A 21,316-nucleotide genomic window follows, 5' to 3' on the forward strand; every position below is an offset into this window, starting at 1 on the left:
TTCCTTCTTTGGGGAGGTCAGTATGCTGTTAGTTTCATTGAGAAGCTGTGTATCCTGGGGCAGATTGAGTTCCTCATCTGTAATATGGGCATAATAATAGTATCTACTTCATAGAGTTTTACTAGAATTAGAGACCATGTATGTAAGAGACCAGGAGGCACAGCACACTCAGGGAGGCATGTCCCAGACAGGCAAGTGTGTCACACAGGTGTGCCACAAGCAGGTATGCCCAAAGGCATCTTGTTCCACAATTTCCCATACGAGTCTAATACAATATATGACTTACACAGTGTTCCTTCTCTTTTCCCCATAGGGACAGTGCATACCTTTCAAACAAAAACAGTAAAACTCAATTAGCCTCTTTCAGGGCTAACATCCTCTCAATGGCTGGTCTCTGGCTCAGGTATTAAGGTGAACTGTGCCTAACTCCTGGTTTCTCCCTCAGGGACACAGCCACTCCTTCACTTACTTGCCAGCTTCTTGATTCATCCACGCCAATAAAACCTGAACCAGGTGAGGACCACAACCCCATCTAGCTCACCGAACGACTTTTGAAACATGGATCACTCCATAATCGGGAGCAATGGCACCGGCAGCGGTAAGTCTTTCTCCTGATAGTTCTATTGAGGGGGAGCACTGTATTTGCAAATATCACAGTGTAACTGAAATCAGGGACCCCCTTCCCAGAAACTGTTCTTAAAATAGAAACGACTGAGTCTCTCCCAAAAGCCTAGAGCTGTGCCAGGTTAGAGTCCTAGAGCATCACCATGACCATGTGAAGTCGCTCAGTTGTGTCTGACTCTGCGACCCCATTGACTGTAGCCTACCAGGCTCCTCTGTCCGTGGGATTTTACAGGCAAGAGTAGTGGAGTCGGTTGCCATTTCCTTCTCCAGAGGATCTTCCCAACACAGGGATCAAACCGAAGTATCCCGCATTGCAGGCAGACGGTTTACTGTCTGTGCCACCAGGGAAGCCTAGAGCATCACAGTAGCCGAATTAAATCCAAGTGATGACCACGCCTCACATTTATAAAATGCCTACACATCTATACAATGTTTTGTTTACTCTTTGCAAAGCACTTTGGGGTTTTTCTCTCATTTGATCCTTGAAACAACACTGGAGTAAGTATGGCAGGTAAGTCCCCATCTCATAAATGAGAATATAAGAGGCAGGACGAGATCAAGCACAAAAAGACCTTAGAATCAGACCTGAGTTCTTATCACAGCTCTTGTACTTCCTAGGTGTGTGACTTTGGGAAAGGTAATCTTTCTAAGCCTCGGTTTCCTCATCCGTAAAAGGAGGATGAGCGTGGTAGTTATGACGATTAAATGAGATGATGCATGGAAGCCAAGGTCTTTAACACTCAAAATATGTAACCTGTTATTGTTAAATAATTGGTAATTTGTGACAGAAGTCAGAACAGATATCTCAAGTCCACTGGGCCAAATGGTCAAACCAACACATGCAACATAGATCCACAGTGAGATTTTTCTCTCTGAAATGGCAGGTTTTTCTTACCAACTAATCTTTGAAACCAAAATCACCTTTTTGTCCGTGATGGAAATTTACAAGTGAATCACCTTTCATTTGGTGAAGCCCTTGAGGCAGTCAACTTCTGTATGTTGCTTTTCCTAGGTTTTGGCCACTTACTGATACAGAACTGTTCATCCTCTTCTGTATTAGCATGCTCACTTCTGCTCCAAGACTCTGTGCAGAAGCAGGAAGTTAGGAAAAGGCCAGAAAAGCACTAACACTGCCAAGGGCTGAAGGGTGGAGCGCGCAAGGCCAGGCTAGGGAGTTTCAGCCAAGAACTCGCAAGTTCCTTTTCTATGCCCAGACAGAAGAGTTAAACCACTTTTTTTCTGACTGCCATAGCGTGCCATCACTGATGACACACAAACACAGTAAACGTGCTATTTCTCTAGAGAGCAATCTTCTTTGAAAGCTCTTTATATGCCTCGTTCCATTTTTGAGAACATTTTCCAAAGAAACCAGCTAAAAAGGACCGCAGTGGGTGGGAGGGTGGCAAGCTGTATAAGGTTGTTCCAAGCCTCGCTATATATAATGGTGAAACGCTAGAAACCACCCAAATGTTCAATAATGGTAGCGTGTTAAAAAAAAAAAAAAGTAGGGTATGGACCAGATGGAATGTTCTTTAAGCATTAAAATAGTAAGTATGGGGTCTGTGTTAAGTGAAAAAAAGAGATCAAGATGTGATATAGACACAAACATTACAACTCTGTAAACTCAAAATGTATGTGGACATAAATATCAAGGAAAGAAAATGTGTAATGCATAGAACCTTTTAATTTCATTTGCCTTAGCAACTGTGCATGCCACTTTGCAGATGTTATTTTAATCCTCCTGACAACTCATCAGCTAATTTCAACACACAAAAATGCCCCCTGCTGTGGTGATCATTTGGATTGTGTATAACAGCATTTTGAAAACTTTACCATATAGAGCTCTGCCGTTTACTAGCTGTGTGACCTTGGACAAGTCAGTCTCTCCAAGTGGCTTCCTTTGTAAGACGGGAGAGGACAGCGGACTAAATCTCTAAGCTCCGGAAATTGAGTGTCTTCGAGGTATCCAAAGAGTCCCAGTTTGAGTTTTTCCATCTTTGGCCTTTCCCCAAAGTGTCCCTTCACAACAGATTGCCTCGGAGTGTGATGTAAAATGTCAGTGGAGAAAAACAGGACTTTTTTATTTTAAAACTAGACATAATACAAAATGTTACATTACTCTCTGTCATGTTTCCATGAATTCTGGGGACCTGGCTGACTGTGCTCCTTTGCGACCACACACACCCAGAAATTTGGCAGAAGTGGCAGGGAGGGGGAGACGTAGTCAGAAAGAATTTGGGACCAGGCTCAGACAGTGTTAGGGAAAAAGGGTGAAATTCTCTGCTGTGGCTTCCTGGAAGCCAAAGGGAAAATAGATTCTGCTTTGTCTTCAGTTAGCATTGAAATAAGCCTCTCACGCCGGAGGCAGCACTTCCCGCGGGTGTCTGCCCGGCCAGCGGAGGTGGGCGGGGCGGTGTGTTTAGCCACGTGACTGGGTTACCCCCTTCTAGAGCTTAAAGGCCAATGTGCTTCCCTCTTTGCGGTAAACTGCTGAGGCTGAGGATGAGCTTCCGAGGCGGATTCTCATCTGAGGCTGCTTTAGCTTTCGATTACCCTCAGGGGAGATCCTCTCTTCTTGCAAGTGCTAGCTTCCAACCAGGCCGTTTCCATTTGTAAGAAGAGTGTCACAAGCATCCTAGTGACAGCCATCTGTGTGTTTGGACTGTTATCTGCTCCCGCCTTGTGCGTTCCCCACCGGAAGAGGGGCCTGGGGGAGGGGACGGCTGGATTCTTGCCACCTGAAGGGAAAAGGCCCCACCTTGACCCCGCTTCCCCGCCCCCCACAACAGCTGAGGGAAGCAGAGACGGAAGGAGGGTGGTAGCAGGAACACAAAGAGTCCCGGCCTTCTGTGAAGCTCCAGTATTCTGCTTTAAAAGGAGATTTCTGAATGACCCTCATGTTTGTTCCCCGCCCCCCTCCCCCGCAAATAAGCCCTTTTGTTAGATAGTTCCACACTATTAGTACTCTTTGCATGAACATTTGATCTCTTATCTCTGACTGCAAAGCCTTCTTCCAGCATTTGGGTTGCAAAATGTTTGTGCTCTTGGCCTCCTGTGTTCATTCCCCTGTCTGGTACCTGGTGAGACAACTCCAGCGCTCTGGACTCAAATGAAAACTCTGTGCGGAGGAGGATGGGGAGGTGTGAGGGCAAATGAGGGCGAAAAAGCAGGATTAATAAGTGTGGGATTATCCTGATCTGAGCTGTATTGTATATCGTCATGATTAATAGTATTAGGCATTTTAGGGGAGAATTCTTCTGACCTCATAGAATTATTGTCAAACTAAGTGGATCAACGTGGGGAAAAAGTGCGTAACTCAAAGCCTGGCACATAATGCATGCCTCTGAAATATTAGCTATTGGTATTACTATTATAGCTATTGTTATTATTACTAATATTAGCTATTATTACTACTACTTTATGTCTAGCTCATACTGTATACTGAACATCTGATGCTTTACCTCAAGTGATTTCAAGATTTATCAAACAGTTTTAAGCAATTGTTTCCTCATTTTACAGATGAGGAAACCTAAGCGCAGGGTCAAAGAGTCTTTAGGTGGCAGGACTGGGAAGCAAGCCCAGATATTTTGAGCTCCAAAGCCCATGCTCTTTTTACCACACGTGCATGTGTGTTAAGTTGCTTCAGTTGTGTCCAGCTCTTTGCAACCCCATGGACTGTAGCCCTTCAGTCTCCTCTGTCCATTGGAATCTCCAGGCAAGAATACCGGAGTGGGTTGCCATGCCCTTTTCAGGGGATCTTCCCAACCTAGGGATTGAACTTGCGTTTCCCTGGGAATCCTGCATTGTAGGCAGATTCTCGACTGATGAACGACCAGGTGACAGTGGGCAAGAGGCAAGTTGGTAGCCAGCCAGTCACTAAATTTCGAACGTTTATATATAATGGCAGCATTTCTCCCTGAACGAATTTGCTTCAAATATCATTCCCCCTTCTTTAAACAGAGCAAACACATCCCTGACTCACATGTGAACAAAGTCCTTTCTCATTTAGAATGTTCTTTCCCCTGCAGTCAGCCCTGTGGCAATTCCACAGGCCTGGGGCCAGATTCCAACTCACAGTGGAGGATGTGTGAAGACCATAGGCTAAGAAAATCACACGAGACCAACTGAAAGCGGTCCCCAAAGTGCCATCTTACCCAGTTCTTTCCCAGCAGGCTGAGGATTAAGATATAAGTGAAACATATGGAGATGGGAAAAGCATATGTCAGGCCTGCTGTGGCCCACGTTCCTGTTAAGTGCACACACGGGGTCATTTTTAATCATGAAAACACCATCAAGCAGGCTGCCCAAATATTTCTACAGAACTGAAATTGAAATCAGTGCTTTATTTCTCACACTTTCTTTCTGAAGTCAGCCTCTTCAGCAGTTTCCCAGGGTAGGCACATCCAGAAGGAACCAGAATTTGGCATCCAGGCTCCTCCTCCCAGAGAAAGAAAAGAACTGGGTAGATCCAGAAGACTGAACAATTCCTCCTGGGTATGTTTCAGTTGAATTATCTCCAGGCATAATAATATTGACAACAACAAAAACATATTGAACACAAACCCTCCACAGAGCACTGCGCAGGGTTCTGAGGGTAACACATACATGAATTTACTATCCAATAAATAGTCACTATTTATAAAGCCTGGTTTTAAAAGCCACTTCTTCCATGAAGCCTCTCTGGCTTGGCTGGTGCTTGATCATCTCCTCCATCCCCACCTCCAGATTCAAGTAACAGCTGTATATGGCCACTCTTTTGGGATTCCTAGGTGGCTCAGTGGTAAAGAACCCACTGCCAATGCAGGAGACGTAAGAGACATGGGTTCAATCCCTGGGTCAGGAAGATCCCCTGGAGAAGGGCATGGCAACCCACTAGTGTTCTTGCCTGGAGAATCCTATGGACAGAGGAGCCTGGAGGGCTACTGTCCATGGGGTCGCAAAGAGTCGGACACAAGTGAAGCAACTTAGCATGCATGCTTGGCCACTCCTTAAGCCCCAGCATAGACCACCAGGCACTGTTTTGGGTGGCTCTCGCCTGTTCTGGCTCCTAATACCTCTGGAAAACTCGCGAGAACTCTAGAGTTAGATTATCCTGAATTCGAATCATGCTTCTGTGAGGCGGGGTGAGGGTAGGGGGAAGCGTAGAGATCAAGAGATCGGCTTGAGCCCAAATGTTTGTCTGGTTTTGCTGTTGCAGACAGAATAGGGTTCCTGTGAGGATGTAGTGAGAATTATGTGGAGCAGCAGGTAGGAGCCAGTTCACTGGTTCCTTCACAATAATAACCGTTGTTCAACATCCTTTAAGTGTGTCTTTCATACCTCAGCAGGATCTCCATCTGTTTCCCTCCCATGTCCGTTTCAGTTTCATCGGGAGGATATAGGTCAAATTCCAGCTGGATTACATAGTGGTTCCTAGCACTGGGTCAGCAATTCTCACTTTTTTCCTTCTTCTTCTAAAAGATTGTGTGCACAGCCTTTCACGGGTGTGCAGAGGAAAGTTCATTAGATAGGGTGCTGGGAGACCTGGGTTCCATCAGCTGTGGGAACTTGCATCAGCAAACCTCTCTGAGCCTCAGGGGAGAATAAGAGGACTCAATGTAGTGGCCTTGATGTTCCTTCTCAGCGCTCACATTCTGTGATCTGTCCTCGACACTAATATCTAGAAACTAAAGAAAAGCAATGTCAAGGGAATGTGTCTTTCCTGAGAGCAGGGAAAGATGTTCTATTTACTTGGCCTCAGAGATAATGCTCTTTTCCTTTCCTCTGCCCCCCACCCTCCATCTATCCCAACACTTTGAAAATTCTGGAGGATTTTCTTTTCAAGGGCTTGGATGTCTGGCTGACTCGTAAGTTTTTTTCTATGTTACTGAATCTTTCAGCCCAGCTGCATAGAGAGATGACAACCCGTTGGAAGCCTGCTTCACCTCTTGGCTGCCCACGTGTGCATCCCCGCAGACCCACGTGCCTCAAAGCATGTGCACAGAAGTTCCCCTTTGCCCTGTCAGGCCCTTTTGTCTCTAAGAGTACACATTCTCTAAAGAGATCTGTGAGCTGGCCATGAAAAAACAATGAGGCTTACGGTGCACGCTTTTGACTCCCCAAGGATATCAGCCCAGTGACAAACAATTGAGTTTTGCAAAGGGATTCTCAAGAAGAGCCCGAGTTAGGGACAGAATTGTTGAGTCCTTTGGCTGACCCTGGGAAACTTGTCCTTCTTGGGTGGCAAGGAGAGGAGATTCTTGTGCATTTCACTTCCTGTGTGTGATCTGGCTTTCTTTGGAGAGGAGATTCTTATGCATTTCACTTCCTGTGTGTGATCTGGCTTTCTTTACCTTCCCAATACCTGGGTTAGCTTCTTTTCAAATGTAGGTATGACTGTGTGATATGGGTGAACTATCCTATGGAGGTGAGGGTGGGAACGAGAAGGAAAACTGTCTATTCAATGTGTTGTACCACCACACTCTGTCTCAGGAAATTGTGGTACAAAATGTTCTCAGGCTTCCCTGCCTGGCCCCTCAGGGTCTGTGACGTTCCTCCCTCCATTGTAATGCTCACCCCAAGGCCTTGGCCAGACCTGGCTTTCAGTGAACCCTAGAGCAAAGCATTTGCCTGCCCTTAGTGAACAAATGTCAAGTATCAGGATGTACATGACACCAGATCTGTATTTGAATTTTTAATATTTGTCATCATCAAAGTGTAATGATGATGCTAGATCTGGATTAGAATTTTTAAATATTGATCATCATCAAAGTGTAATGATATTAACCACTCAGGCTGAACTTGACATCACGCTAGACATTCGGTACATTTCCTTGGTGGTATATGTTCTACAGTTAATCCCACTTATAGAATCAGAAACTCTGGGAATGGGGCCCAGCAATCTGTGTTTTAATAAACCATCTCAACGCCTCTTTTCCTCTCCTCTCCCATCTGGATTTTACCAAGGTTTAACTCTTTTAGAAATTTCAAAGTGTCTTTAAAGGGCATTCCTTGATATTTTATGCTTTTTGGCATCCCCTGAAGCTCCTTTTATATTCCAGGCCCTGTATTTAGAAGGAGAAGACACAGCCCATGTTTGCTCTACTGTATTTGAAGTCAAGCAAAAAATATAAGGACATTTTCTTGCCCTTTAATAATTTTAAGTCTAGACCTTTTCAACACCCCAGTGGCCATTGAAAATATTTTCATTTCTTCCTCCTTCAGTACTGTGGAGGCTTTCAGTACTCTTTCATTCATTCAGAAATATTCATTACAGGATAAACAGTGAAATAGATGTGGCACATTTTCCTTTACACATACATATTGAAGTCAGCCCTGAGTACCTGGCATTTACAGTCTTAGCTGAGCCTTCTAGAAGAAAGGCTGCTTAAGAGAAGTCATATTTATCTCTATTGTCAGATATATATTAAAAATCCATTTTCAATGGTTTCTTATTGAATAGTTTGTGTCCATCTTATTAAAGACTTAAGAGACTGTCATAGTGGTTTTGAGTTAAAAGATTTAATTTTAGGAAGACCTCCCCAGTGATAAAAAGTGCATGTCTAGGGACTTCTCTGGTAGTCCAGTGGTTAAGACTCTCTGAGCTTCCAATGCAGGGGCTCAGGTTCCATCCCTGGTCCTGATGGGGAAACGAAGATCTCATGTGCCACAAGGCTGAGCCAGAAAAAATAATAGGCTGAGTGTGGGGACTGCATCAATGGAGAAGTGAAGGCATGGGCTAGGAATTAAAAGTGGACTAGGGCTCATCCTCGGGTACATTAGAAGACACAGTGCAAGAAGTACTAGATATACATGGCCTTGAATCCTGGCTCTGCCACTTGCTAACTGTGCTAACACCAGGGAGGTTAACTCTTTCCTTATCTGTAAAATGAGGAGATAACAGAAGCTGCATCACGAAGTGGTATAAGAATTAGATGAAATAATCCATGTAGAACCTTAAGCACTGTGTCTGCCAATGTGTAAGTACTGGACAAATGACATCTGTTACTAAGTAACAGTAAGTATCTAAGACTCTAAGATGCAGCCACTGCTCCTAGCAGATTGCGCCACCACCGTGACGCCCTTCCCATCTGTTTGTCTGCTCCAACTGACAGTGCTGGCCTCTTCCTCCTCTCCCCAGAAGCTCACGCCCCCCACCCTGGTGATCTCAGGACATGAGAATCATTCCCCCACCACATCCCAGGAAAGAGCAAGGTCACCCTGGTCCTCAGTGCAAAGGGAAGGGGAAAGGGGGGAGTGGGAGAGGGGGACTGAAGGGTCATTGGTGTGGGAGGGGGTCGGGGCAATGTGCTGCAGTAGGAATTTTGGAGCTGGGAAAGCTGCTATCAACCAAGCAAGAAATGACCAGAGCCTGAGGTGAGCCTGGAACTCAGAGAGAAGGAAAGTGCAGATTTGGGAAAAGGGAGGAAAACGTGTGAGTCGAATTGGAAGAGATGAGTCCAGAATGAAGCATCATTCTTCCCCCTGTGTCACGGCCAAGCGGCAATAGATGTGAGACAAGAGTCAGAAATGAGAGAATGAAAAACCAGAGCCCTGACTCGACTGTGTATATAACGGATGAATCTGGCAGGTAGTCTAGGATGCAGAGGGACAGTTGTCTCACGGCTGTGAAGCTTAGAACTCTTCCCGCAGGGCTGTGATGGTAGCAGTTTCAATACAAATTGTTAGACTTGATAAGTGCACTGAGTGTTTATTACATATGAATTCAATGTATTAGTAGAAAAAAAGTGACAATTCCTAGACCTAGTATGAGTGGGGTTTCTGAATATTTTTCCTGCTGGTGTCAGGTTTAAGGGAAAAAACAGCCAAGTAGGAAAGAAATAGCAGGAATTCAGGGTTTTTTTGCTCACTGGGGAACATAGGCTTTCCAAACAGAGGCGGAGAGAAGTTAAGTGGCCTGGGTTGTTTCCCAGCTCTGAGTGAGTTGGCTCCAGAACACACTCAGTCTCCCCAAGATGGCAGTCTTCAGTTCCAAAATTTTTCTGAGAAATGTACAGACAGTCCTGCGGGGGCTCCTTAGGGAGCTGCTGTAGCCCCAGAGATACATCTAAGGGGGTCTTCCCTGTCTCTTTCTAGCCAACCAGTCAGGCGCAGGATGGGTGGTCATAAAAGCTTTTGTTGAATGACTCACCTACTGAATGTTTCACAGTGATCTGTCAAAGATGTTGGAGAAAAAGAAGGGTTTATCTATCGATTAAAAGAGACCTGTTGGTGACGTTCCAGATAAATTCATCAAAGCTGAATTTCTGTGTAGGTATATGTGCTTTGCTTGTGCCCTAATCATGTGTCTTAATAATCATGGCTACCATTATGTATATCATGCAGAACACTGGTGTCTCTATACAAGTAGGAGCAGGGCTTCAGGTACTATAGTGCCGAAAGTTCCCCGCCCCCCCCAAAAAAAACACACACTAGTATTTTTTCAAATTGAAGTCTAGTTGGTTTACAGTATTATTTTTCTCCACCAATATTTAAACTACATCTTCACCAACACTTACTTTCCACTCTTAAATTTTTGCCAAATCTGTAGGTGTAACATGGTATCTTGTGGTTTTCATTTGTGTCCTCTTGAGTGCTTAAGAGTTTGAGAATCTTTTTTTTTTATGCTTATTGCCATTTGTGTTTTCTCTCCTGTGAAAGGCTTGCTCATGCCTTTTGCTCCCTTTGGGGGGAATTGCTTTTTTCTTAAATATTTTTTAGATCTTTATGCATTCCGGATAGGAATCGTTTATGAATATTATATATGTAATATATAATTATGTATCTGGAGTGATTAACATCCATAAGTCCTCTCCTTCACTTTCAAGACCTAAAGACACTCTAAAGATAATTCACACAACTTTGAGACCTAACAGTGTCACGAGTTATTCTACAGTTTTAAGAAAATCTTTCCTTGTGATCAAGCCCCCTAGAGCATCACAGGAACCCTAGAGCATCACTCTTCCCTCAACCTGGGTCTTTCCATCGTGTTTCAAAGACTAGCAAACTCATGATGCAAGCGCACCAAGGAGGCACTCAAGAAGACCTCCATAAGTGAACAAACGAATGAAGGGAAGATGTTCCTGCGTTGTTAGGTCAAGTGAGGAAAAAGGAAATGTTGGATGGCCGGCTGATAATCGGCCGGCCTCCAGGATGCACGGTGCGAGGAAAGCAGGGGAAGTAGAAGAGGGTGTCTTTATTCACACCTGGTCGTCACCGCCCAGCGGCTCACAACTTGGTGCGCAGAAGGCAGCGCTGACCGGTCGCGGGTCCGAGGTGGGCGCGGCGGCCCTTTGGGCCCCGCCCCTTCCCGCCCCCCGACGACGCCACGGCGTCGGCCCCGCAGCGGCCGCGCCAGAGCCTGCGCACTAGGGCCCCAGCGCCTGTAGCGGCTCCCGGCTCGGCTGCTCCGAAGGTGGCGGAGCGCGCAGGCGGCGGCACATCCTTGAAGGGACTGCGCGAACGGATGGGTGAGCGGGCCGGCGGCTCCCGGGGGTTCTCGGGCCCGTGCGGGACGCGGGATTCCCGCGGCTTCGGGGATCGTCGGAGCGGGAGAACTCGACTCCGGAGTCGCCTCGCGCGCCGTCGGGTCCTCCTCTCACCCCCGTCGGAGCGCCCTGGGACGGGACGGGTCGCCGAGAGGGACCGAGGGCGGGAGGGGAGACCAGCCCAAGTCCTTCAGCCCCGCGGTCCAACTGCCACTGCCGACGGCCGCACCCCCTCCGGCGGGCGGGGCCCGAGAGAACTAACGGGCGCTACTGGGGCGGGAGGGCGGGCGCCTGGCCCCCGGGAGCCCGAGGACAACCCCGAGCCCCGCCTGCCTTTGGGGGGCGGCGGGCAGTCCTGGAGATTTCCCTGAGCCCTCGACGCTCGAGCTTTCTTCGTCTTCCACAATCGGAACCCCGGGCTCTCCGGAGGCTTGACCTCCAGCACTCTCCTGGTTAGGATCTGGTTAAGGTCCTGTGAGGAGGGGGCCGTGAGGGTCTTGATTTGAAATTTGGGATGAGACTTGTCCCCATCCCCCGCTCCTCTTGGCTTGCCTCCTGTAGCACGTGATCGCCAGGGTGTCACCTTCCGTGGGACGTCTTGCAGACCCTAGGCTGAACTGAACGAAACTCAGCGCTTCTGGGTGCTTTCTTCTAAACTGGTCTCATCACCAAAGAAATTTTGATCCCAAATCGTTTTATTTTATAAAATTTGGCAGCGCATGGCTTAGCCCAGGAGACTGCTCCAGTGCTTGAGCTAGTATATGTTGCTTGTGGGAGGTTGCTTTTAGTTCTCGAGCTAGTTTCCTCCTATATGAGCTTGAGTACAACCGTCTTCTTGATTTGATTGAAGTCCTTCGGGAATTTTCCATTTGCAGTTAAATTAATTTAGACTGGCTGCAATTGGAAGGGTTTATGTTACTTCAGAACGCTTTGAATTAACTCCGCAGAGACTATGTCAGCAGCAAATACACTTTCATTATGGCACAGGGGGAAAAACTCTTATGTCTTTAGTTTATTATGGTTCACCTACAGGGAGAGTTTGCAATAAATTCAGATTGTTTTATTGCTTATTGGCACCTAAGGTTCTCTGACATTGACTTATTTCACTGATTTAAACTAACCAGCATTCTGGATAACCGCGCCCCCCCCCCCAACGTATTTTTTATATTGAACATTGTAAAGTATTTTTAAAATTTTACATGGGACAGTTGCTTGTAATTCACAGTATTTCAAACCAAAAACTTGAAAACAAAAAAGGCTTAACCCAGAACCCTAGTTGACATCTTTGCTGCCCATTTCATATTAGAAATGAAAACATCACATATTAAAGTTTTCAGAGGATCACCTTGATGAGAAAGAACTTACTTCATGGTCACAGCATTTTCCTGAAGGGGACAAAGGGTCAATGAAATGTGCTGCCACTCTGTGGCAATTGCTACTTTTCTCCTATACAAATAACAGTGAGTAAACTTTGTTGCTGTTTTAGGCAAAATTCCTTGAATCCCCCTTATTTTTGTTGTTCCCTGATTGCAAATTTCTTTGGTTTCTTTTTTTTTTTTTTCTTAATATTTTCTCACCCTCTCCCTGGCCTAATGACATGCAAACTTTGAGTAATAAGGCCATGAACAGAGAGCCTTGGTGCGGGTGGAACGGATCTGCAGGGGACCCCACCACTCCAAACTACTCAGCTTTGAAGAAGGGTGGATCCAGGACTGGGCCAGCAGCTGTGTGGGAAGGCTCAGGGACTGGGTTGCTGGAAGACAGTCTGCTGCTAGATACCACCGGCAGCCTAGCTTTGAAGACTGCATCCAGCAGGAGCTCAAGACTTGTAGCAATTTACCTCTTATTCTGTTACCCAAACAACAGTGAAGAGCACTATATTCGTTAATCTGTAGCAATTTGGTTTCATGGTATGCTTGTTTCTTGCCACAACCATAGCCCTTCTTAAAATACTTTTTAAAAAACCTTTCATTAATTTTTTTTTGCAATCTATGCCCTTTGCTAAGTAATAAAAAATACTATTTCACTAGTTGATGTGATTTAATGTTTCCAGTTAGTACTGAAGAAAGGCCATGGAGAGGTGGGGCTGTAGATTTTATGTGGAACTCTGTGATGTCAAGAGCAACAACTGTGGCAGACAGTGCAGAATTGCTAGTAAGTTTTGGGATGAATATTTATCATTGATATCTCATAAGGTTAAACATTTTGGGGTGATCGTGCTTGGGTGCAGATTTAGGAAGATTATTACCATTCTTGAAATAACTGTCTTAGAAAAATGTTCTTCCTTTCTTGCATTTTGCTTGCCCTAGTAGAGCAGAGCCCTTATGACACAGATTATGTGTTGAGGTAGGAGGTTTAGGAGAGAAGCAGAAATTTTCTACTATGTTGAAGTCAGTAATGACCTAAAATGCTTTATGTCCAGAAGGGGCCTCAAAATTTCAATGATATCTTTTAAAAGTCTACCAAGTGTAAAATATTCTTTAACTTTGGCATTCTAATGGCACCTGTTTTTGGTTCATTTTATTCTGAGGCTTTTATTGGGTTAGATAGCTGGAATGATTTTTATTTTCTCCTCGTAGAAGGAGAATGGCTGAGTTCCCTGGTGGTCCAGGGGTTAGGACTCTGCTGTCACTGCTGAGGGTTCATCCCTGGTTGGGGAACTAAATTGCCACAAGCCTTGAGGTGCCACCAAAAAAAAAAAAAATTGAGAATCGTTTTCTTTTTGTATTGTTTTTTACACATTTTCTTCAAAGTTAGGCTTTTCTTAGCCACAGCTATTTCTTTAAAAAAAATAAAAGGGTAAATGCTTTATTTTAAAATAATTTCCATTGCTGTATTTCCAAAGTATGTTTTATACCAAAACCAATATATTTCATTTACTTATTGTTGAATAAGTTGTATACATTTAGATCTTAATTCCTTGTGGTATTTTAAAAAGAAGTAACCTTAAAAGTAGCTGAAGTAGGAGTATTAAACTAAGTCATATAAAGGTTGATGTGGGTTTTGTACAGTCTGGTCCCTCATAATTATGTAATATTTCAAAGTAAAGTTGCAATTGAAGTAAGTTCTGGCTTTACCAGTTCCTGTCTGTGTAATCTGGGAAAGTTATATTTAGCTTCAGTTTGCTCATCTGTAAAGAAAATAATATCCACTTCATAGGATTATTATGAGAATTAAATGAGGTAATCAATGAAAACAACTTCATAAATGGTGAAAGTGATATACATTATTGATTATGGCCGTTTTTTGGAAATACAGATTAAGAGTCATAATTCAGTTTTAGTAATAAAATCTACATGTTTTCTTATTTAATCTCCAGGCAGAAAGTAACTTTTAACTTTAATTTGGAGTTTAGAATTAGTATAAGAACTATAGAAATACTCTATTGCACCTGTTACTTTAAAGTGAATTAAATTCTGCATTGAATGGAGTTGAATAAAATGTTTCTTTTGTTAACTCCAGACATGGAGGCTTTCCCCTAGTGTCTGGACATTTTTAGAGCCTGTCCTTTTGGTGAATATATTTCTTGTCAGTAGGAATTTGGAAGTAAGGGTCTAAAAATCAGATTTGAGGGACATTTTCTGGTTGTCTAATGGTTAGGACTTGGCACTTTCACTGCCATGGCCTGGGATCAATCCCTGGTCAGAGAACTGAGATCCCGCAAACCACCCTGTGCAGCCAAAAAAAAAAAAAAAATTAGATTTGATATTATAACCTGTATATGGTATGGTTAATTATTGCCACAACAACTACTTTTACGTTTACTTGTGATTAATAAGATCTTTAACTGTGGTAAAATTGTACATTTTGAGGGAAATTGTCCTTATGGCCAACTAAATTGTGCCAAAATATGGACTTTCCTTAGGACTTTTAAGCAGGAAAACGGAATATACAAAAGCAGCGGTGGTTTTCTCTATGCTCACATAGAAATGTGAGTGGAAGGGGTGGGTGTAGGATGGTTTATTTAACTTATAGACTATATAAGAATTGTCTTAATACACCAGGACTGAAATTCAGAGAATAATTGTGGTCCACAAAATTGATAAATTCCTGAAGAAGTTTATAACTGAAGAAGTTTAGAAGAGTCTAATCTTCAATTCAGATTTAGCTAGATCGTGGATTATCTGAGCTATTTGGTCTCTGGGATTAAAAAAAATCATTTCCCCTTTTGAAACGGTGGTCTCTATGGCAGCAGTTGTGTGTCACTTTCAGGGTTACTCTGTCAAATGGCTCCCAGATATCTTTCATCAGTGGCAAGTAACATCTCAGAGTCCATTCATTCTGAGTACAACCACAGACCCTCTAGTCTCTTATTTTAACTGCCCGTCTTCAACTGTTGTGCGTTTTTCTTGATATGTAGAGACCAGAACTGTATGTATGCAGTATCACAGGGGCATGTTTCCTGTGCTTTTATACTAGGGTAGAAGAGAGTTTTCAGTGTTCTTCTCCAGGTCCTTCCTGAAGATGCCTGCTACTGTGAGGCATTTTAGATACAGTCATACATGGAAAGAGTTCAGGGAATTCCCCAATAACTTGTTTTGGTATCACCCACAATTTTAGTTTTTCTTACTTTCCCTCAAATTGTGCTCCCACACTCTTATACTTAACCCTTATTGAAGTTTATTGACCATTTTCGACCTGTTTACACAAGATGTGTTAATATTTATTAACTTGGTATTTTCCTACCTCGAAAAATACCATCCCATTGGAACTTCTTTGAGTGTTTCTCAGCAACTGCAGAGGCCTGGGCCCCATTCTCAGAGAGTGGAAGTGGGGAGGGGAAAGCATTGCTCATTTTTTTTTTAAAACAATTTGGGTGACTACTGGGGAGCCAGGGTCGGTAGCCCCTGATCAAGGTAATTTATAAATGTTCTCCTTAATATTGGGCCCAATCTCTGAGGCTCTCACTGTTGACACTTGTGCTACCAAATTCAAATCTATAAACTCCAAATCTTGTTTAAATTCGCCCAATTTATGGCGAAACATTTTTTCCGACTCCTTGCCAGCTCAGTTTTCCTAGTACTTGGTGTAATGTCTTGTCTGAGGCATTTTTGAGATCTGTTACTCATGAGCTGTTATTCGTCCACCAGCTCATGCTGCTGCTTCCACTGACAACTGTGTGCAGATAGGCTGGCATGTCTACAGTAAACAGGGTTAATTCTTGGTTGAATTCTTGTTGAACATCATAGGTGCTCAGTATGTCTTTGCTGACCCCGAGTCATCTGTCATGCCTTCTAGAAGAGATGCTATCCTTTATTCTCGAAGATACAATTTGCCGCCCCTGGATTAGCTGTTTGTCTTCTTAATATTTAATCCCTTTCCTTTATCTCCCTGTATTATAGTTGCTGCTGCTAATGCCATTGCTGAAGAAAGACGAAGTCAAGGTAGCTTTAGTTCACTTGCATCTCCGCCTTCAAATATAAAATCACCATTTAAGCCAGGTATAATTTCTAAAGTACTTTAATCGATGTCAAAGTGTTATTTCCTTTACGTTTGATATCCTATTGATATCTAATTATATTCTTTTTTTTTAGTAATAGATGGCTCTGTGCTTAAAAATGACATCAAACAAAGATTAGTAAAGGAGCGGAGACAAGAGAAAAAAAGACAAGATGATGGTATTTTTTAAATTAATTTTTATTGGAGTATAGTTACGTTATAATGTTGCATCAGTTTATACTGTACAGCAAAATGAATCAGGATGATGGTATATTTTAGACTTTAAAAAAAATCAAAATGAATACATTTTACATGAAGGTTACATATTTTCAAAGTGGTTTTACTTTTTAATCTTTTTTTAATAGTATATGTTATACAGTATGTGTTACTTTTTAATTTGTGTTATATTGGATTAAAAGCATATACTAAATGAGATAGAGAACAATATTTGGCCAAATTGTTTTATTTTTGAAAGAGTAGTTTCTGTTAGCTTTAATTTTCTGAAAACTAAAGTATGAAAATTTCTTCAGTGTTTGTAGAAACAAGCAAAATGGGGATTTCAGTAAAAATGACTCTGAAAACAAAAATGAAGGAATTCCCTGGAGGTCCAGTGGTTAACCCTGTGCTTTCACTGCCAGAGGCCTGGGGTTCAATCCCAGACTGGGGAACCAAGATCCCACAAGCCATGGCACGGCCAAAAACATAAATGAATTTGCTAATAATCTTACCATAGATATGGTGTCTTTCACGGATAGCTATGCTGTCTCAAGTGTGACTTGGTATCAATGAAGATCTAAAAGAATCCTCCAATTAAAATAAGTAAATTTATATTAAAAAATAATATTCTTTTCTAAAAGAACCATAATCTTGAGAGAATGCTTTTTCAGCTATTTATTTTCCTCATCTGGCCCTGTAAATCCACTGCAAAACTAGTGCTTACCTTCATTCAAATGGCATAGCAGTTGTCTCTGTTTTGGTGAGGAGCAGTTTCTTCCTGTAGCTCTTTAGAAGAGTATTTTTACAACTGCATGGATGCTCTTCAGGCTTTAGTGAGAGGAAATTTGAATGTCGGAAAACATCATGCTGGTCAGTAATATGGTATGTGCCTAAGCTCATGAAGGTCAAATTGGCATGCTTAATATGGTCTGTTTAGATGAGGCCTTTAAAAAGAAGTTGCGTATTAGAAGGGAAAAAGCCATATGTTCTGGCCATGTGTTTTTTAATTCTTATTTTAATGTACAGCATATTAATCTGATGGGGTTTGACTTCAGCTCAAGTCAGCAGAAACATCACATGAAAGACAATATCTCTTTTGAATTTGGAATTTTAGTTTGGACAGGAGGAGAGTCATTTAAGCCAATTCAGTTCTCAGGAGTTAAATGAACACCCAGTGGAAATGATTCTTTCGTGGCCATCTCTGGTCATTTATATAATAAATCTTTAGTTATTAGCACAGGTTATGTTATTTTTAAGAAAGAGAATAAAATACACTAACTTTCCTGCTCTGTAATGTGGAAAACTTAAACATTTTCTTGGCTCTTACCTTGCTTTTGGAATATTTCAGCTAATAGAGAGACACAGCTACTTCAAAAAGAAAGAAAGTCTAAGATCATATATGAAAAACAGATGGAAGAAAAACAGCGAAAGCTGAGGGAACAGAAAGAAAAGGGTGAACAACGGAGAATATCTGCAGAAAAAAAGAGAAACGAAATGTTAGAGGAGGAACGGGTATGTGTTTTTCTTCTTTGTTAATCAGATGATACACTATGTTGCCTGGTTCTGCAGTACTTTTTTCTTAGCCCTTCTCTGCATTTATTGGAACCGACCCCGATTCTTCTGGAACTAGTACCAATTCTTCTTTGGTCTTTCCTTAAACATTAGCGGCTCTTGCCCCATCCTGATCTGAGGCCTGAGTTGAGGCTTAGTAACTGAGGTGAAGGCGAGCCTTGCGCATCCAGGGAGAGAGCCCTGTGCGCCTGCAGGGTGCCTGCAGCCTGGGCTTTGTTCTGAGGCGCGCTCTCTCTCCTACCAAAGGTGTTGTCCCATTGCCTGGTATTCACCACCCACTCTCAGGCCCTCTCTGATAGGGCCCCCTCTGCCCATGACCGACCACCCCCCTTCTCACCACTGCCCTCATTGTGAGAGTGGCAGAGCCCAGCTGGATCAGAGCCTTCCACTCTCCCATGGTTCCCGGCTCCCTTTTGTTTGCTCTCTCTCGCTCTCCCCTTATTGTTCCTTTCTCTGTGCTGTGGCCTTGCTCTCTTGCTATCTGGACTCTGTTTGGGTGTCTTTGGCACTCTGTTGATACGAGTCACTACCTTTGTCCTGCCCTCTCTTTCCCTCCCTGTCCCTCTTCAGTCAGTTTGCTTTTGGCTCTTTCTCTGTGGGCATCTGGTTACCTATCTGAATTTGTAGGATTCTCTCTGACACCAAGTTTTTCTCCTCTAGGTTGTTGCACATCTTTACTATGAGTGTCCTTGGCTCCTTTGGAATTGGCATGTTCCATCCTATTCTTCACTGTCATTCTCTCTTGCTCTTTGTTCCAGTGCCCCTCAAGTGTCCCTGAGGGAGCCTTGGCCTGTCTCTGGCTCTTTGTCTGGCTCTGGCCCTTTCCCGCCAATAGCACCCCCTTTTTCTTTCTCCTTTCTTTGTCTTAGCTTCTCCCTCCTTTTTGCTCCTCATCTTTGGAGTTTCTGCCATTGTTCTCTCAGTGTGGGGGTTTTTAACCTCTCTTTTTTTTTCTGTTGCTCTAATTTTAAAATATTTTTTCTTTCCTTTTCCCTTTGTTTCCATTTCTCTCCCAAGAGCCCTCTTCTCTGTGTCTTTCTCTAGCGCTCACTTTTCTTCCTAACTTTTACACACAGTTGGCTCTTGAAAATGCCTAACCCTCCCCACCTCCTTATCCCCGTCGGTGAATCTTCTTTATTTTAGGACTATTCCTGTGGTGTTTCTTCCCTGTCCATGGTTCACTAGCACCTTCTGTGTCTTTTTGCCCACATTCCAGTATTGAATGAATTCTCATTCAGAACTTGTATCACTCTATCTTCCTCTGTGAAATGTCTCCTTAAAATTACTTCTCTGTGGTAAAGAGGAGTCAAGGCCAGAGAGACTGAACTTGACAAAGACAGAACCAAAGAGAGTAAAATAGGAAACTGTGCTGGGTCAGGAAAGGCCCCTGGAGGACAGAGGGAGAGCCCCAAGGACTGCGAGTAGAAAAGACCATCTTAGGAGAAGAGGAACCTGAGAGAGAACACAGGAAAGGAAGAAGCAACAAAATGGCACTGTAGACAGGGTGGGAGCCAGAGAGAAAGCGCCAGACAAGAGCCCAGAAGGCAAGGGGAAAGGTCCAAAGAGAACTGGCCCCAGAGAGCTAGTGCGGGAAAGCCCTAGACAGAGCAGGGACCGGTCATCACTTAGGAGGCTGCACATAGAAAAAGAGAATGATTCAGCAGAGCAGGAAAAAACCCCAGACTCAGTGGTGGGGAGGAGGGGCGAGTGTGAGGGGCACATGGGAAGGAGGACAGGAGCTTGCACATGAGCTGCAGATGCCAGAAGGAACCTGAAAGAGCATGGAGGGTCAGCACATCTGGAAACAGCAAAAGAGCTTAGGAGAGAGGTTTTAATAATACAAGAATATTCTGTGTGTAATCTTTATTATACTTCTGGGGTGTCTAAGTAATTTAGGACAACTTCCTTTCTGTTAGAAAATATAATTTAAAATGTTGTCATTAGATAAGTTTCATTTTAAAATTGCAGTTGCTTTTCTCCTCAGAGGATATGGATGATTCCAATTTCCTAATATGTTCACCCTCTAAACTGGGAACATTGTAAGGATGATGTTGCTAGGAAACAGTTGCTGTCAGGGAAGAATAGAAAACTTTCTGGCCCTGAGGTTGATTTGCTTACGTGAGTGTAGTCCATGGTATGTTACAGCACAGAGATGAGGCATAGAAAACTGCATCTCATTTCTGACAGTGGCGCTGTTTGCCCACTGTGTAGCATTTGCATTCATAGACCTGTTATCCTGCACGGTTTAGACTAAAGCTGAGGTCAAGACAAACACATCTCTTTTTAAAAACTTGATTAGTTAACACCAGAATTTAAGAAGTTAGAAATGTGGATATAATAGATGATCTGGCATAGTTTCACTTACACATATTAGTTGATTTTTTATCCTGCCTCATTCTACAAAGAATTTAAGGTATATTTTTAAAACTATATACCACAACCAAATGAGAAAATAAATGTTTGAGGGAATCAAGCAGAGGGGGAAATTAAAATAAGAAAATAATAAAACATAAGGTATGATGAGCATACATCGAAGCGTACTACTCAGTCCTTGTATAGTTGCTGGAATAGGCTACACCTTTATTTCTAAATTTCCTGATGAAACAAGCAAAGAGGGAAGCATGGTGAGTTTCTCGATTCCTATCCGTAAGATTAAAACCTACTTAGTTGGGAAAGTATGGATTCATACCTGAGGTGTTTCCAATTTTAACTTTTCTCTTTTATAAAAAAAAATTTTGCCTGATTAAAAAATTTGGTGGTAGGGGTATTTTATAACTGATAGATCAGAATTATACTAGTGAATATAATACATACGTAAACATTTATTGGCTTTTATTTTAAATAGGAGAAAGTCAAAGCCATCCTTCATCGTACACTGGAAAGGAGCAGCTGCATTGACCGTCAAAAAAGGGGGTCGTGGGCAGGCTCTACGACAGTAAATTCCCAAAATAAGACCGGTAATTAATACAACTGCTAAACTTTGAAGTTTATTCATTTTC

General features: G+C 43.1%; 1 protein-coding gene and 1 long non-coding RNA gene across 3 annotated transcripts in view; both read left to right on the forward strand.

Annotated features, from left to right (window-relative positions):
• The first annotated feature begins 458 nt into the window (after window positions 1–458).
• LOC129638718 (uncharacterized) lies at window positions 459–2,742 on the forward strand. 2 transcript variants are annotated; one of them, XR_008707988.1, is made up of 2 exons: window positions 459–598; window positions 2,465–2,742. It is a non-coding gene; the product is annotated as an uncharacterized LOC129638718 (long non-coding RNA). The 2 variants fall into 2 exon arrangements; XR_008707989.1 differs by having other exon boundaries at window positions 460–598; window positions 2,349–2,742.
• An 8,200-nt stretch (window positions 2,743–10,942) lies between these two features.
• The window catches only part of LOC129639593 (MAP7 domain-containing protein 3-like), a 36,717-nt gene continuing 26,343 nt past the window's right edge, over window positions 10,943–21,316 (forward strand). Inside the window, exons 1-6 of the mRNA XM_055564721.1 lie at window positions 10,943–11,072; window positions 13,144–13,244; window positions 16,433–16,531; window positions 16,625–16,708; window positions 18,094–18,257; window positions 21,163–21,274. Coding sequence (XP_055420696.1) covers window positions 13,163–13,244; window positions 16,433–16,531; window positions 16,625–16,708; window positions 18,094–18,257; window positions 21,163–21,274 — 541 coding nt within the window. The 5' untranslated portion in view covers window positions 10,943–11,072; window positions 13,144–13,162. The remainder of the gene's footprint in view (window positions 11,073–13,143; window positions 13,245–16,432; window positions 16,532–16,624; window positions 16,709–18,093; window positions 18,258–21,162; window positions 21,275–21,316) is intronic.

This window comes from Bubalus kerabau, chromosome X, assembly GCF_029407905.1.
Source record: "Bubalus kerabau isolate K-KA32 ecotype Philippines breed swamp buffalo chromosome X, PCC_UOA_SB_1v2, whole genome shotgun sequence".
Classification (NCBI taxonomy): domain Eukaryota; kingdom Metazoa; phylum Chordata; class Mammalia; order Artiodactyla; family Bovidae; genus Bubalus; species Bubalus kerabau.